This window comes from Callospermophilus lateralis, chromosome 15, assembly GCF_048772815.1.
Source record: "Callospermophilus lateralis isolate mCalLat2 chromosome 15, mCalLat2.hap1, whole genome shotgun sequence".
Taxonomy (NCBI): domain Eukaryota; kingdom Metazoa; phylum Chordata; class Mammalia; order Rodentia; family Sciuridae; genus Callospermophilus; species Callospermophilus lateralis.
The window spans coordinates 62,820,065-62,836,266 of record NC_135319.1 but is presented as its reverse complement, the minus strand read 5'-3'; the positions used below and the strand labels follow the sequence as shown (position 1 = coordinate 62,836,266).

The 16,202-nt window shown below is 44.3% G+C and overlaps 1 protein-coding gene across 50 annotated transcripts in view; it reads left to right on the top strand.

The window, feature by feature from the left end:
- The window catches only part of Sorbs1 (sorbin and SH3 domain containing 1), a 233,493-nt gene that overhangs the window by 191,461 nt on the left and 25,830 nt on the right, over nt 1-16,202 (top strand). For all 50 annotated transcript variants that reach the window (XM_076834760.1, XM_076834737.1, XM_076834754.1 and 47 more), the window contains 4 exons: nt 2,179-2,351; nt 4,962-5,047; nt 8,827-8,994; nt 13,318-13,364. In XM_076834760.1, coding sequence (XP_076690875.1) covers nt 2,179-2,351; nt 4,962-5,047; nt 8,827-8,994; nt 13,318-13,364 — 474 coding nt within the window. The remainder of the gene's footprint in view (nt 1-2,178; nt 2,352-4,961; nt 5,048-8,826; nt 8,995-13,317; nt 13,365-16,202) is intronic.

Sequence of the window (16,202 nt, the reverse complement as noted above, 5' to 3'; positions counted from 1 at the left end):
GTGTTGCTCAGGGGTCCTGAGCCATTCCAGGGTGGGGACATTACTCTTCCAGACAGTCTCTGCCGCTTTCAGACTCTTGTGTTCTGATGCTGCTTGTCCTGGGGGTGTATACCTGACCGGTGACACTGGATGGTAGTGACATAGTGGAGCTTGAGCTGCCTTGACCTCCCTCTGGCTCCTGCAGTGTGTAAGCCACTGCCTCCTCAGTGGTGGGGAGACATCCATCTAAAACAGCAACTAAAAATATAATGCACCTAACAGTGTGGTTCAGGTTCCAGCTCTGCCATCCCGCTAACCTGCCTGCGGTGACAGTTACCCAATCTCTCAGTGCTTCATTTCTTCATCTGAAAAAAAAAAAAAAATGGCAGAAGTAGGCTTGTGTGTGAGGATTAGAGAGAAAATGATCACTAGGCACTTAGCACCGTGCCTCCCACATAGGGCATCTCACCAGGTGTCATGTAGATTAATTGCCATTGTTATCTGTGATTACGGGACTTGGAGACTGGGGTTATACACAGAAGGAAGGGCTAGCTTTATGGAATGTGGAAAATCTCATCATTAATGGGTAGACAGAGGAAAGATGGATGGATAGATAGGTGACAGAGCAAATTCAGCTTGTGTTCCCTGGAGAATCTAAACAGGAGAATACCCGTGTTCACTCTTATAATTCTTGAACCTTTAGTTTTTCTAGGTATTTGATAAAATTCATAATAAAATATTGGAATAAAAGAATTCCATCAAACTGTGAGTCTTCAGAACTGAAAAATCCATAAAGATAATAGGCATCTAATCTCAGTAGGGTTATAAGCAGCCTGGTGGTGCTGGGAGCAGAGGCACTCGCCTGTAATCTGAGCAGCTCTGGAAGCTGAGACAGGAGGATCACAAGTTCAAAGCTGGCCTCAGCAATTTAGTGAGGCCCTAAGCAATTCAGTAAGGCCCTGTCTCTAAATAAAATATAAAAAGGGATGGGGATGTGGCTCAATTGTTAAGTGCCCTGGTAACCATAAAACAAAAACAAAAACAAACAAACAAAAAACCCAACCTGGTGGAAGCCATTTGTTTCCTCAATAAGAGTGAGTGGGGTGTGTGTGTGTGTGTGTGTGTGTGTGTGTGTGTGTGTATACATGGGTCAGTGGCAATGTTTCAGTTAGTGAGGCCATAGAAAAAGTGAGATGATTAGGAAAAAGGAGGGTATCAGCAAGAATGTATTTTTATATTTTTGTGCCCACCTCATTCCAAAAATAATTTGTGGTATCATGAAAAATACCTGGAGTTTAACAAGATGAAAATAAATGAAGGATATAAATGGCCAATGACTTACGCACATAGTGCATATCATAAGGTTCTGGGCAAAAACTTTGAGTACAAAATTAGGCTACGAAGCAGGGTGTGGTTGTATTGTGCCTATAGTTCCAGCTATTGGGAAGCTTAGGCAGGAGTTCAGAGTTAGCCTGTGCAACATAGTGAGGCCCTGTCTCTTGGAGGGAAGAAGAAGAAGAAGAAAGCACCTGCCTGTAATAACAAGAGCAAATATTAGCATATAGAATCCCAGTGTATCATTTTTCGTGGTCACTGATTTTCCTAGGTACCCAAGATAGCTGGCCTCTCCTCCTTTCACTGCTGATTTTAATGTTCCATCAACCCATGTGCTCATGCAGAATAACCTAAAAAATAATAATCCAAGTAACGGACTTTTGGTAGCTGACATTTGCTGGCCACATGTTGGGCCATGCCCCTCCACTAATGTCCTTAACCGTAGGATCTTGTGTGTAGCACTGGGTCCCCAGCCCTCTCTCCTACTTTTTCTCCCATCCTCTCCCAGCCTTCCATCCTCAGCCCTCCTCCGTCCTTCTCCTGGCCCCCCACCCGTCACCTTTCCTCCACAGTGTTTTGCAGAGTTATTCTTTTAAAGCACAAACACAGTCATCTCAGTTGGAGGGCTTTGTTATTTGAACAAGATTCCTGAGTGTCTAAGCCCCACGGACCTGTCTTTGTCTGTAGACATCTGTGTCTAAATCCTGATGCTCTTTAGAAAGCACAGTGCTTGATAAGGATGCCGGGAATTGTGTCTCTTGCCCTGAGCTGGTAATTTGCTTTTGAGAAAAATGTTACAAATGCTAACTCCTGTTCTTATCTCCTCCCCCCACCTTCTTTCTTTTACAATTACCTTTTTCGTAGTATATATTCTTCCAACTTCCATGCAGTGAAGAGGGAATCAGATGGGGCTCCTGGGGACCTTACTAGCTTGGAGAATGAGAGGCAGATTTATAAAAGTGTCTTGGAAGGTGGTGACATCCCTCTTCAGGGCCTGAGTGGGCTCAAGAGACCCTCCAGCTCAGCTTCCACTAAAGGTAATTAACAGGGTGATGTCCGCAGGTCTGTCTCCCCTTCATACCTGTTCCCTGAGTGTTGGCAGCAGGCGAACCTCCTGTAACTGGAACCAACTCTGCCCTCTACAGATCCATATCCAGGCCTCGGAGCCCTCTTGTATCCCCTCCCCTGTTTTCTCGCCGGCCATTTTTCTTTCTGGTATTAATGGTTTCCCTCCCTCTGAACCCTGACCTTGCTCTCTCTGAAGCATTTCTGTCCTTTTTGTTCTAATCCCCTTTTCTTAGAAATTAGCTGAGCTTCAGCCTTTCCTAACTGGCAGGGTGGCCATTTCTTTCGTTGCATCTTTGCACCTGCTTTGCAGCACAGATTATTTTGCTTCCGGACATCGACTGGAAATTTTTTAAAAGCCCATATGACAAACGAGCATGTTACCTCCTTCTTTTGGTTTGTTTGTGGTTTTTTTTTTTTTTCTTTTTTTCTTTTGTAGCAGCTTTCAGCTTTAACCTAATGGGTCTGTTTATTTTATTCTGCATGCTTACCAGTGGATCGTAAAGGTGGGAATGCTCACATGATTTCTTCATCTTCAGTTCATAGCCGAACATTTAACACTAGCAGTGCTTTAGGCCCTGGGTGTAAGCACAAGAAGCCCCTGTCAGCTGCGAAAGCCTGCATTTCAGAGATCCTTCCTTCCAAATTCAAACCCAGGCTCTCTGCTCCCAGCGCTCTTTTGCAGGAACAGAAGAGTATCCTGTTGCCCTCAGAGAAGGCGCAGAGCTGTGAGAACCTTTGTGTTTCTTTGAATGATTCCAAAAGAGGCCTCCCCCTCCAGGTAGGGGGAAGCATCGAGAACCTGCTCATGCGCTCCCGGCGGGATTATGACAGCAAGTCCAGCAGCACCATGAGCCTCCAGGAGTACAGCACCAGTGCCAGGAAGCCCTGCCCTCTCTCCAAAAAGGCTGGGCTGCACTTCACCATGTTCTATCGGGACATGCACCAGATCAACCGAGCTGGCCTCTCCCTGGGATCCATCTCCTCCTCCAGTGTACGGGATCTTGCTTCCCACTTTGAAAAAAGCGGCCTAGCGTTATCCAGGGGCGAGCTGGGGTCCAGCCAAGAGGGCTCAGAGCACATCCCCAAGCATACTGTCTCCTCCCGCATCACTGCTTTTGAGCAGCTCATTCAGCGGTCTCGGTCCATGCCGTCCCTGGACCTGTCTGGCAGGCTGAGCAAGTCCCCGACGCCTGTGCTGTCCAGGAGTGGACTGATCTCAGCCCGCTCAGCTGAGTCCCTCCTGGAGTCAACCAAGCTCCGTCCCAGGGAGGTGGACGGAATGAACTCCAGTGGGGTCTATGCCTCCCCGACATGTAGCAATATGGCAGACCACACCTTGGGCTTCAGGGGCCTCGTGCCTTCTGAGCCCCTCTCCACCTGCTCAGATGAGATAGACCGCTGTTCAAATGTCTCCAATGACAGCAGAGAGGGCAGTGTTCATGGAGATTTCCCCAAACATCGTCTCAACAAGTGCAAGGGCACTTGCCCCGCCTCGTACACCCGCTTCACCACCATCCGGAAGCATGAGCAGCAGCAGTCCTCCAGGCAGGCTGACTGGCGCCCGGAGTCCAGAGGGGACAGGAGCACCCTGCTCAGAAACATCTACCTGATGAGCCCCCTCCCTTTTCGGTTGAAAAAACCCCTTCAGCACCATCCTAGACAGCCTTCCCCGGTGGGCCAGAAGCCAGACCTCCCTGGTCAGCCCCATCAGGATCAGCCCTCCTCTGGGGGGAAGCCCTTGGTTCCCACCCGCCTGTCTTCCCGACACGCCATGGCCAGGCTTAGCCGCAGCTCAGAGCCCCCTCAGGAGAGACCCATGATCCTGGAGGACGGCCCGAGGGCCATTAATAACGGGAACTCTGTGCCATACTCAGACCACGGCCTGGACAGGAACAACAACCCACAAAGTGAACTGGCACCATCCCGTGGAGGTGGCATTTTATGTGTTTGACCAGTCTTACCTCCCTGTCTCCACATGGCTTGCTCTGCCCCTTCCTCCCGTGTGTCCCTGGTGCTCATTTCCTTCTCTGTCCTTTGCTTCTGTTTGTTTTGCTTGGCAATTAACCATGGCTTGTAGTGGCTGCACTTCTTTAAAAACAGATCTCCCATGTCATTTAGACTAACCACCAAATCGTGTTTCGAAAGAAAAATTGGCCGATTAGCTCATCTGAGAAATGTGCCCATTTGAACTCTTAAGCCCCTTGCTGTTTGCACCAATCCCAGCCCACCTGTGGTTTTTGGAGAGGCAGCCTCTCTCCGTGGCCCTGTGTGTGTAAGTGTATACGGTTTGTCCCCGTAGAGCCTGCACGATGCCTCTTTGTAGGGAGACCCAAAGAATGCCTTCTCCTTTTGTTCACCGTTTGCCTTCTGGTTAGTTTTCTTCAAATTAAACTAGCTTGCAAGTAAACCTAAAAAGCACGAGGGAGAGGTGGGTTTAGGTTTTTTCCTTCAGAATTTGGTTATTGATCGTGAATCAATGAGGACTTTTGTTTATAATAAAAGAAAGGTGAAATCTTTTCTTGACCTGGTTTCACACTAAACATTTGCCTGTTTTTTAACACGACTTTGTTGTTTTGAAGATTCTGAATCACCGAGACATTTTATACCAGCTGATTACTTGGAATCTACAGAAGAATTTATTCGAAGGCGTCATGATGATAAAGAGGTAAATCTCATCTTTTTAAATCTCCTAGCACTTGTGCAGAGAAAATCATGAAGGAAGTAGCATTCTAGACACCTATGAGAGGAAATGTGGTCCAGTGGATGGAAGCAAAGATTGGGGTTTTTGCAAATGACTTTTTATAGGTTCCATCAGTCCTCTTTAACCTGCTTTTCCAAAAAGTGGGATCAGTTTCCCCACGGGCACTCAGTTAAAAGTACCTGGTCCAGCTAGCACTGCTGCATGGGAGGCACAGAGCAGCCTCTGCTCACAGCTTCTCTCAGTGCCTCCTGAGCTGGGAGCTGGAGTTCACTCTTCTGCCCTCCTCCCAATGCTTGCCTTGATGTTCTCAGAGGAAGTCCACCCACGTTTCTCGCTCTGCCTATCCCTCTGTTGTCACAAAGCACTGTTCAAATTGGAAAGGATGCAGTAGGAAAAAGAGGAACATGAAAAAAATAATGAAAATCAAATCAACTTTGCAGAAGTTGCCTTTAACTCGGGGGGGGGGGGGGGCGGGGAAGATGCCCCAAGAAGTTCTAGTAAGCCCCAGCCAAGAACTTCAGTGTGTGGATATTTACTTGGAGTGACTGAAATCTCTGTGCAGTAGTAGGAAAGAGGCCATTCTTCCCGGGATGTAGGGGGATGTAGCGGGAGGTAGTCCTGTGTATCAGCCCAATGGGCAAAATCCTAAGCCTCTGCCATGATAAAGCATTATGTTGCACACTTTGTGGGCTTTACATTCTCAGGAAAAGGGGTCAATACCTACTTTCTGTAATGAGTTAAAAGATGCAAGATGTGTTTGAAATAGTGGCGGGCGGGGGGTGGGGGTGTTTGTGTGTTTACAACTCTCTCCCTTCCCTTTTTTCTGTTGCTGTCTTGAGCAGCTCTAGTGTTTAGGTGGAGTTCCTTAAGGATTTAGGGTAAGTTTGCCTTTGAGGAGAAAGGTATGATCATAATCATTGCTACCAGATGGTGAGACTAAAGACAAAAAGAAACTACCATTCCTCTCCCCATCCTCTAGGCATTCAGTACCAGCCCCTGGGAGGAGACAAGGGGAAGTATTTGATGTAAAGAATTGTTTATAATAAGGAAATGCAAAACTCACTAACGATGAGTGTTCATCAGGATGCACAACAGATTGATTTCTATGGCTCTTTGTTAAGTATTTCCTGCCCCTGAGATACAAGATAAGCATAGGTCTGGACCTACGATGAGGAAAGATGACATTCCATTCTAGTAATGGGACTCTAGTATACAATGCGGGAGGTTTTGTGGTAGAATTTGTTCCTGCTACACATGGGGGGTATATTTTACTTACTTGATTTAACAGTTATTACACTATAAGTTGCTTACAGAATGTGAGCAGCTTGCTTCCTGAATGATGCTGACCCACAGACCCTGGAATGGTTTGTGTCTTTACCCATGTTTTTTTGGCTTCTGTGGTTAAACCACAGGTCTGATAGATCTACTGAGGTCACATTTAAGCTCTGGGTTGAGTGAGAGCTTCACTCTATCTGATGTTCGCTTCCTCTGATATTATTTAACGTTGTCCACAGTACCAGAGGCACAGTACTAGAGGTTTTGACAAGGGTGTGTGACAGCCTCAAGCACGAATCTATGCCCACTGCAGGAACAACTGACACCTCACAGCTGTGGGGGTGTCAGTCTACACCACTTCATGCAAATGCTTTAGTATTAACATTGATGATAATGGCAGTGCAGAAAATATCCATCCCGGAATCGTCAGTATGGTCACGTAGCCAACTCCCTTGTTTTGTTCAGGAGAGGACCACAGCAAGGTGTGGCTTACCCAGGGCCACCTGGCAAGTTACCTTATACCAGAGGCAGAACTAGGAATCAAGGCTCCAGTTTCCTGGGCCAGTGCTCGTTTCATGGTACTGTGCTTTGCAAAGCACTTTCTTTTCTCATTTAATCTTTATAGCCATTTACTGAATACTGGAAATGCCACAGCTGTTTGATGAGTTGTTATTTGTAGACCTGGTAGAAAAGTCAGGCCCACCATCCTTTGGAGCTAGATATCATATGAGGTATTTAATCGCCTGCTGGAAGAAAACTAATGTTTTATTGAGCATGCTGAGAATTATCCAATCTAATTAATGCTTTCCTACAAGGGACATTAATCCTAGAAATGTAAGATTGTTGTGCTTTAGGAGACACAATTAAAAGTCTTTTCTGTTGGGCCATTTCAATAGACAATGAGGGCATTTGGTAAAAAGCAACATTGCTTGATTATTTTAAAAGGTCTTTAAAAATAGAAATAAACTGGGTCCTGGAGTGCACTCATGTAATCCCAGCAACTAGGGAGGCTGAGATAGGAAGATTTCCAGTTTGAGGCCAGCTTGGGCAACTTTGTGATTGATATACCCTTTCTTCTTCTTCTTCTTCTTTTTTTTTTTTGGGGGGGGGGGAGCGTACTGGGGATTGAACTCAGGGGCACTCGACCATAGATCTACATCCCCATCCCTATTTTGTATTTTATTTAGAGATAGGGTCTCACTGAGTTATTTAGCACCTCTCCGTGGCTGAGGCTGGCTTTGAACTCTCAATTCTCCTGCCTCAGCCTCCCAAGCTGCTGGGATTACAGGCATGTGTGACTACGCCTGGCTATGATACTGTTTCTTAAATAAAAAAATTAAAAAGAGCTAGGGACGTTCTCAGTGGTGGAACATTTCTGGGTTCAATCTCCAGGACTGAAAAACAAACAAAAAATAGAAAGAGATGACTATTTTCCTAGTATAGAAAAAAAATTGTTTCTTTTAACCCCAGGTACCATTATTCTTAGCTTATTTTTGATATTTACAGTCTACATCATTCTCTTAAACTCAGCTTTATTTTAATCTAATGAAGAAATAGTTCTATAAGAAATGTAACTGGGGGACTGGGGCTGTAGCTCAGTGGCAGAGCTCCTGCCTAGCATGTGTGAGGCACTGGGTTCAAGTCTCAGCATCACATAAAAATAAAGGCATGCTGTCCATCTACAACTACAAAAAAGAAAGAGTTAGACTTTTCTTAAAAAAAAAAAAAAAACTGGGGCTGTCAATCACATAGCCTTTAATACATATTCTAAGGGCTCCTAAAAATTGTGCCCAGAGAGGAGTGGGCTGGCTTAGAAGGGGTGCCATATTTTATGAAGTGGGCAGTGCCACTCTGTGGAGAACATATAGGAGTAACCAAAAGAGGAAGCAGCAGAATAACCTGGTTACAAGGTAGTGAAATCCTATGGCAGATTTAATAGGCCTAACGTGCACAGGAGTCATCAGCCAGCCCTGGTTCTGCCTTGGGAACTACTGTGGGATGTGCCCAAGTGAGATGGTAAAAAAACAACATTGTTTGATTATTTTAAAAGGTCTTTAAAAATAGAAATAAACTGGATCCTGGAGTGCACCCATGAACATCTAACTCCAAAGGATGGTGGGCCTGACTTTTCCTGATGGCTGCCCAGCATCCTTGCAGTGCCCTGGATGTGCCCCCTGGGTCACCTGGCCTTTGCTGCCAGAAGGCAGGAGACTTGGCTGAGAGTGTGATCTTATGGAATCCATCCTCCCTGGATCCCAGCTCTCCCCAGGTTTCTCCTAGGCAGTGCGCTCTCCTTCCTGCTGAATGTGAAGGGTGGTTACTATGGGAACATAGTAGTTGTAGCCATCTGACCCTTAAAGTCTCCTCATGGTTCATGCAACACCTTCTTCCTTAGTTGCTTTCGTTGGCAGTTTTCTAATGCCCTGGACCAGATGATTCACTGCCTATTTTATGCAATTTCATGGCAGAAACTTTTAGCGGACCAGAGACGACTTAAGCGCGAGCAAGAAGAGGCCGATATTGCAGCTCGACGCCACACGGGCGTCATCCCGACGCACCATCAGTTTATCACTAATGAGCGCTTTGGGGACCTCCTCAATATAGACGATACTGCAAAAAGGAAATCTGGGTCAGAGGTCTGTTTTGGTTGCCTCAAACTGCTGCTTGACCCAAAGCAATATTTGCCTCCCTTCAGCATTGCCCTATGTAGGTCAATTTAGTTCTCCAAACAGCATCTGTCATCCTGGCTTCCCTTAGCCTTGCTTTGGCTCTTGTGGCTGGTGAATGGACATGAGCCCCATTACGTTCTGTGCTCTGTATGCTCAAGCATGCCTGGCTGTGGGACCGGGATCCGCTGACGCACACCCCTAATGCATGCTTAGAGCCTCGGCTGCCTTCATAAGTCCAGTCCTCTCCATGCTGCATTGTATCATGATTCTGTGTTGCCTGTGTATATTGCTTGGAGACCGTGTACCTGAGGCCACGTACGTTGGTAGCTATGGTGTGAACAATTGCAAGTGTCTTCTTTAAAGAGATGGTTAATGCAACTTATATCACAAAAGTTAGCAATACTGTGCCATTTACAAAAGCCCCCCCCCCAATTTAGTAACATTACTATGAAAATCTCAGAGAACAATACTGCAGCTTGTGTGCAGATGTATTAATTGTAAGGCCTGTTCAGTGGCGCTGTGGCACCTCACTGAAGACTTTTAAAATGTGAAGATTTTTGCAGTTAGGATAAACCCATGGAGAGTCAGAGAGCTCTCTGAGAGACGTTTTATTTGTTCTCTTAATTTTGACATTTCTAAGATTACAAAAACTTAATATTATCATAGGAACAAAGAACAAAACTTTGAAGTGACTTTATCTGGGTCTTGGCCTCCTGCACCAAGGTCAGTATGTTGGAATTCTTGTGCTGGCCAAATGCTGCCTCTTGCGTAAGAGATTATGTTGTGCCACTTAACCCTTAAGTAGTCCTGCTGAAGATAGTCTTGTTTGGGGAAAGCATTTGTGTCTGGGACTTGGGGTGGAGGGTGGGGGAATGGGATCCGCAATATGTAGTTTTATAATCTATCAGTATAGTAGATTAATATTAATGCTTTTATCTTTTCTGTCTTTTGAGTGACAGATGTCTTTTTTTTTTTTTTTAAAGAAATTGAAGGCATCTGGCAATCAGATTTAAAGAAGGAAAGTTGGGGAGGGGAAGGAGACTTTAAAGTGTGGAGAAGAAGAAAATGTTACTCAATTGCCTGGGAAGGGAAGTCCCTTAGCCCTGAGTCTTCTGGATCCCCCTTGGAACAGCCCTGTTCTGAAGGCTCTGGTGACGGGTTGACCCTCATGTGCAGGCCTTCCTGCCTGTGGATGAGGATGCAAATGGGAACATGCAAAGATACCCCTGTGACACATGTAAATGAAGTACAGCTCAGGTAGATGATTATGGACAGAGGCAGGCATTCTCCCTCAGGGGCCCCACCTACCTACCAGAGCAATAGTTCTCAAATTTATGCATCTGAACCCCCTGGAAACTTGATAAAATACAGGATTCCTGGGCCTCATCTGCAGAGTTTCTGATTCTCGGGTGGGGTCCGAGAATTTGCAAGTTCTTAGGAAATATTGATGACGTCCATTTAGGAGCCACATTTTGAGAATCACCTCCTTGGAAGGTGACTGATAGACAGGAGAAAGTAGAACCCAACAAGTCCCAGGCGTGGCGTGTTTTTTGTGGATGCACTTTGTTCTTACTCAGTAGATCTTGGGTGGGAGTAATTCTGTGTAAGAACCCGCTGGAGGCAGAACAGGACTTAGTCTGTGTTCCTGGGGAGCTGGGTGTGAAAGAGCCTCCCTCATACACAGTTATCTTTCCTTGTAGTAAGTTACACAATGCTGTGAGAACCAGAGAGATTAAGATGGGTGTGGTCTCCGGAGCTATAGGAGAGTAAAGAGGAAGCTGCTGCTTTGTGTAGCCATAGTGACTCCCATACACTTCTTAGGAGTTCAGTGGCATCAGTGTTTCTCAACCTTAAATAACATATGAATTCCCTTTAATGAAAAAAAAAATGTCACCAGCCCTCATTATTAACCTAATCCAATTTATAGATTAAATTATGGATCACACACCTGTACAACTTTATTAATTTTATTTTTCCGTGATATCATTTTGACAAAACTTATTTACCATTCAAACATGATTACATGCTGCTTTGGTATAATTTTTGTTTTTAATATTTTCACAGCTCTACAACTGGGTGACACGGGGACCTCCCCTTCCCCCACCTTTTTCTTCTGGAATCACTGAAATTTTTATCCTTACAGATTTGGTCATTGGGTTTTCTTATGACCTTGTCATTTATCATTAATCCCACATCCATTCTTTTCTTATTGATGCACAGATGTTAAATTATACTGTTTGGTTACCTATAGGCACCAACATAGGCTATAGGCACAAACATAGGCATTAAAATTGTGTAGCATTAACTTGATTATGGGGTGGTTATTCAGTTGGCCTATAATAATGAATGTGTATAGATAGATAGAAACATCAACATGAAAATTCAGAATTAAACATTCCTGTGGAGAATTCATCACCCTTAAGAAGATCTCTGCAAGGCCCTGCCTCAAGGTACATAAAATTATGGGCATATCAGTGAAGTATTAAAATCCCAAACTAAAGCCAGATGTGTTAGCATATGCCTATAATTCCAGCGGCTACAGAGGCTGAGGCAGGGGAATTGAGAGTTCAAAGCCAGCCTCAGCAAAAGCAAGGCTCTAAGCAACTCAGTGAGACCTGTCTCTAAATAATATACAAAATAGGGCTGGGATGTGGCTCTGAGTTCAATCTTTGGTACCACTGGCCCCCCACCTAAAACAAAACAAAACAACAAAAAACTAAGCTTGATGACGCTTTTAAATGCCATTTTCTTGACAAGGCATGAAGGCACACATCTATAATCCCAGCTACTTGAGGGGCAGAAGTTGGAGGATTACAAGTTCCAGACAAGCATCGGCAACTTTGCCAGACCCCGTCTCAAAATAAAAAATATAAAAAGAGCCAAGAATATAGTGGAGCGTTAGAGCACCCCTGTGTTCAATCCCTAGTGCTGCATAAATGCATACATACATACATACATACATACATACATACATACATACATACATACTATTTCTTTTCCCACCTCCTGTTCCGTATTTCTTTTTTTCCTTTTGCTCTTTTCACACCTTCTAATATTGAAGAGGACATGCACTTTCACTTTCATCACATTGCTCCCCTAGATCAGTAGGACATGCCAGTTGGCAAGTTTAGAGAGGTTAGAGCTGCTCAAGGCTGGAACACAGAATTGCACTGGAAGCCAGAAATAGCTTGTTCACATACATGATTTCTATTCCCCATCATCTTTAAAAAAAAAAAAAAAAGAAATAACTACTTTTAAAGATGAGGAAGAAAGATATACAAATAAGAATGATAATAAAGATGAAATTCTTGCTAGAATTGGAGCTGAAGAAATTACAGGCAGATACAGGGGCTTAGTAGAGATGTTGCAGATAGATTTGCCAGACGGAAACAGGAAGCGTGTAATAGAGATAAAAGCAGTTAGGTGAGAGTGGGGAGGAGTGACCCAAAGGTCTCAACCCAAGTCAAGAATTGAGATGTGATCTGAGGGACAGTTTGAGAGCCAAAGCCAACATCAAAGCAAGAAAGTCATGGGGAAGAATTCGAGGAATGCTATTTGTGCTCCTGGGTGACAGTAGATTAGAGGGAAGGGAAGGTGAAGTCAAAGGAAGCTTTGTGCCAGTGGGAAGCAGAGGTCAGATCTGAGCAAGGGGCTTGTGGACCAAGGGCGGGCAGGCGTGACTTACTGACAAACTTGATGAGAAAGTGGAGAAGGGGCTGGGGCTCACTTCCAGGCATGGTCCTCTGGGAGGAGAGCGCTACCCCAGCAGAAGCGGAAGTCTGCAGAGGGAGGGATGAGCTCAGGGCTTGCTCTGGCTGGTTTCTGGATGATCTCACAGACCATGAGAAATACAGAGTTGAAGATGCCATAAGAAGTGAATCAGAGCTTCATCCCCTTGCAGATCATAATTTAAGTTAGGCAAATAGAAATATTCCCTGGAGTAAAAATGCAAAAAAGGAATGTCTTGGGATTTCTCGCTGACAATATTTTCCCCCCATAGCCACAATCAGCATGTTTTGGGGTCCAGTACTTAAGCTTTGGAGGCTTTTCAAACCATCTCTTCCCTAAATCTGACCCTCTTTAGGGGCATTCTCATGCAGGATACAGTGGACTCAGTGTTCATCTAGTGTTCTGCCAAGGTCAGACACGGGAATTTGGCTCACATTTCTATACCAGAATGAACTGGTTAGGCAAAAATTTTCTGCTTTGCTTTCTAGAAACATATGAAAATGCATCCTTTTTATTGCACGTGAATAATTATTTTAACTTGCTATTGTTTCTTATGTTTAGATGAGACCTGCCAGAGCCAAATTTGACTTTAAAGCGCAGACACTAAAGTAAGTGCCACTGATTCTATTTATTTGTCTTCTTAGCTGCCTCTTGGAAACACAGAAGTTCACTTATAGAATAGAGTTGGAGAAATGATTAACAATTATTTTTTTAAATAGTAATTTACATGCCAGGCTCTGCTTAAAATACACTGCGTATGTTAACTCATTCACCCATATGAATGGGGACTAAACCCTGTGGATGGGTACTATTATCCCCACTGAATGAATGAGGAAGCCGAAGTCCTGTAAGGTGAAGGTAAGTGATAGAGTCAGGATTACAACCCAGGTGACCTGGCACCAGAGCTGGGCTCTGCACTGTGCTACCTGGCCTCCTCTTCTATAGGAGCTCTCTTTGTTTGATGAAGTGGTAGCTTGAGCTGACCCCAGTCCTACTATGGAAGGAACCAGAACTAGCCTCTAGGAGTCAAACTTTAGTAGTTTTACAATAACATCCCCCCAAAATAAAGGCCTATGGGGACCCATAGGAGACACATCTGAGTGTGCTTCTCAGAGTACTGGCCCCGTAAGATGTTTCTCAAAAGAAGGTCCTGTTACAGAAATGAGTGAAGGCCCCACTGTGTGCTGGATTTAGACCTCTCCCCACCTGAGAAGATGATTTTTCTATTAGCATATTAATAACTAGAAATCTTTCAAGGAAGAAACTTAATTAAACTTATTTAGTCTAGTGCTTTCTAAATATAGGAGAACAGGAAACTTTTCTGTTTTCCATGGAAAACCATTTGGGAAATGCTACCAAAGACTGGGTTCCAAAAGGAAACTTTCAGCTTTATATTTGATTATAGATTGAAACAGGCCATGACTTTTCATTGGCAGCCAAAAATATCATTTCCAGAAGCAACCCCTGCCCTGCCGATGGGAGGCCTCTCCCTGGTGATGAGAGGGAGAGTCTCTTCTGTGGACGATAGTAAACTCTGTGTGGAGGCTGCTCAGCCGTGGTTCTGATATCCTCCAACGCAAAACCAATGACCAGGCCACAGTCTCTAGTGCCTAAGCACGAGCCTGGTGTATTTTTTAGTTCTTTAGCCCATCTGCTGAAACATGGCTGTGTAATGTATTACAAAGATAATGGGTTTTGGGGTCAGGAAGTCCTGAGTTCAAATCCTGACTATGCCATTTACCTCTCTTTGACTATACATTTATCCATCCCTGCCACCCTTAGTTTCCTCCTCTGTAAGATGAGGATAAAAAGATGTCACAATAATACTTGTAAAACATTTTGCACAGTATAGCAGAAGTTAATATTCACACTGTACCCAACACACACACACACACACACACACACACACACACAATATGAATACACTTTCCATTATGATTTTATATAAAAGTGGAATTCATTATGAAATATTCATAAATGCATATAGCATAATTTAAAACATTTTTTGTCTTTGAGCAACCTATGAAATAGAAGAGGTGAGAGAGGTGAGAAGGCTGAGATCCATGGAAATTGCCACCATTTAAAACATTGCCAATGCTGGAAAGCTGGCTCCCTTTTCCTGACTCAGTGTTTTTATCACATGCCACCTCCAAAAAATGTCGATAGGACTTAGGGGGAAAAAAAAAAAAAGGATGAGCCAAGTCCATGGAAAGTCTTATTTTTTAAGCTCTCCAATCCCTTGGTTTTATTTTTCTCTATAATGTCTTATTCAAAAAGGTGTGCTGAGGGAACACTGGATCAGCAAAATTAACCAGATTTCTTTCCCCTCTGGATTTCTCAGCACCTGTGTTGTGCTCATGTACGCAATGACATTCCAGACTGGTATCATGTTACTGTTTCCCAAACCTTCTTACCACCAGACCTGGCCACCTGGTTCTTTGAGAACTGCAGGAGTGATCCGTAGTTCAGGAAGAATGGCAGCCCCCGGATGCTGTGGTGTATCTTCTCTGGCCACAGCTACAGATCTCACCTTGGCCACATCTCATACGAGCTGACCTCCTCCTTTGCTTAAAAGTGGGGCCATTTCAGCCCTTACACTGCCTTCATAGCTGCAAGACACTCAGGGTAGCAGATTTCAGAGCTTGCACACCTCCAGCAGGGCTGATATGCTAAGGATCTTGTCGCATCTTGGTGCCCGCACTTGGGATTAAAAGGAGTGGGAATTCAGGATACCCTAAGGAGGGCTGGGGCAAAAATGTAGCCAGAGGCCTTACTCCTCACAGAAGCAAATGCACCAAACTCCCTTCACATGCCTCTTCAGGGTCAGGATCCTCTCTCTCCACTGCAAGACCCACAGAGGCTGCCTTGTGCTTTTATTCAGCACAGAGCCGACTTTATGTAAAGTTTTCCCAATGTGCCTGTTGTTTAGCTCTCACTTACTGTGGGACTTCTGGGCACACTGCAAAACAGTCACACCCCTTCCATGTTACAGAGACCTTTCTTCCTGTTGGTTTGATGCACATGAAAAAAGATCTTAATTTTTTTATCATTTCAAAGAATATCACATTACAATTTTTGTTATCCTCTTAAGTTTTCATTTTGTTCAGAATTTTACTTTTTGTCTCATTGTATTTAAAAAGAAGCCCTGGTTGGATGTGACTATCATTATCATAGAGTCAAGCAAAGGGATGGATATGGAAAAGTGGAAAATTGCATCAAGAGTGCTTGCAGTAAATCCACTTTTCTTTCCAAGATCTCTTTTCTCATGTTGAAAAGACAGGGAATGAACATTTAATGGATGTTAGCTTTAGAGCAGGCGCTGTGCATGGTGTTTCATTTGCAGTTTGTGTCTGCATTCTTCAACTCTGAGTGAGCCGTTATCATCAGATAAAGGAACTGTGACTCAGGAAGATTAAGTAGATCTTCTAGAGTCCCAAAGCTGGTAA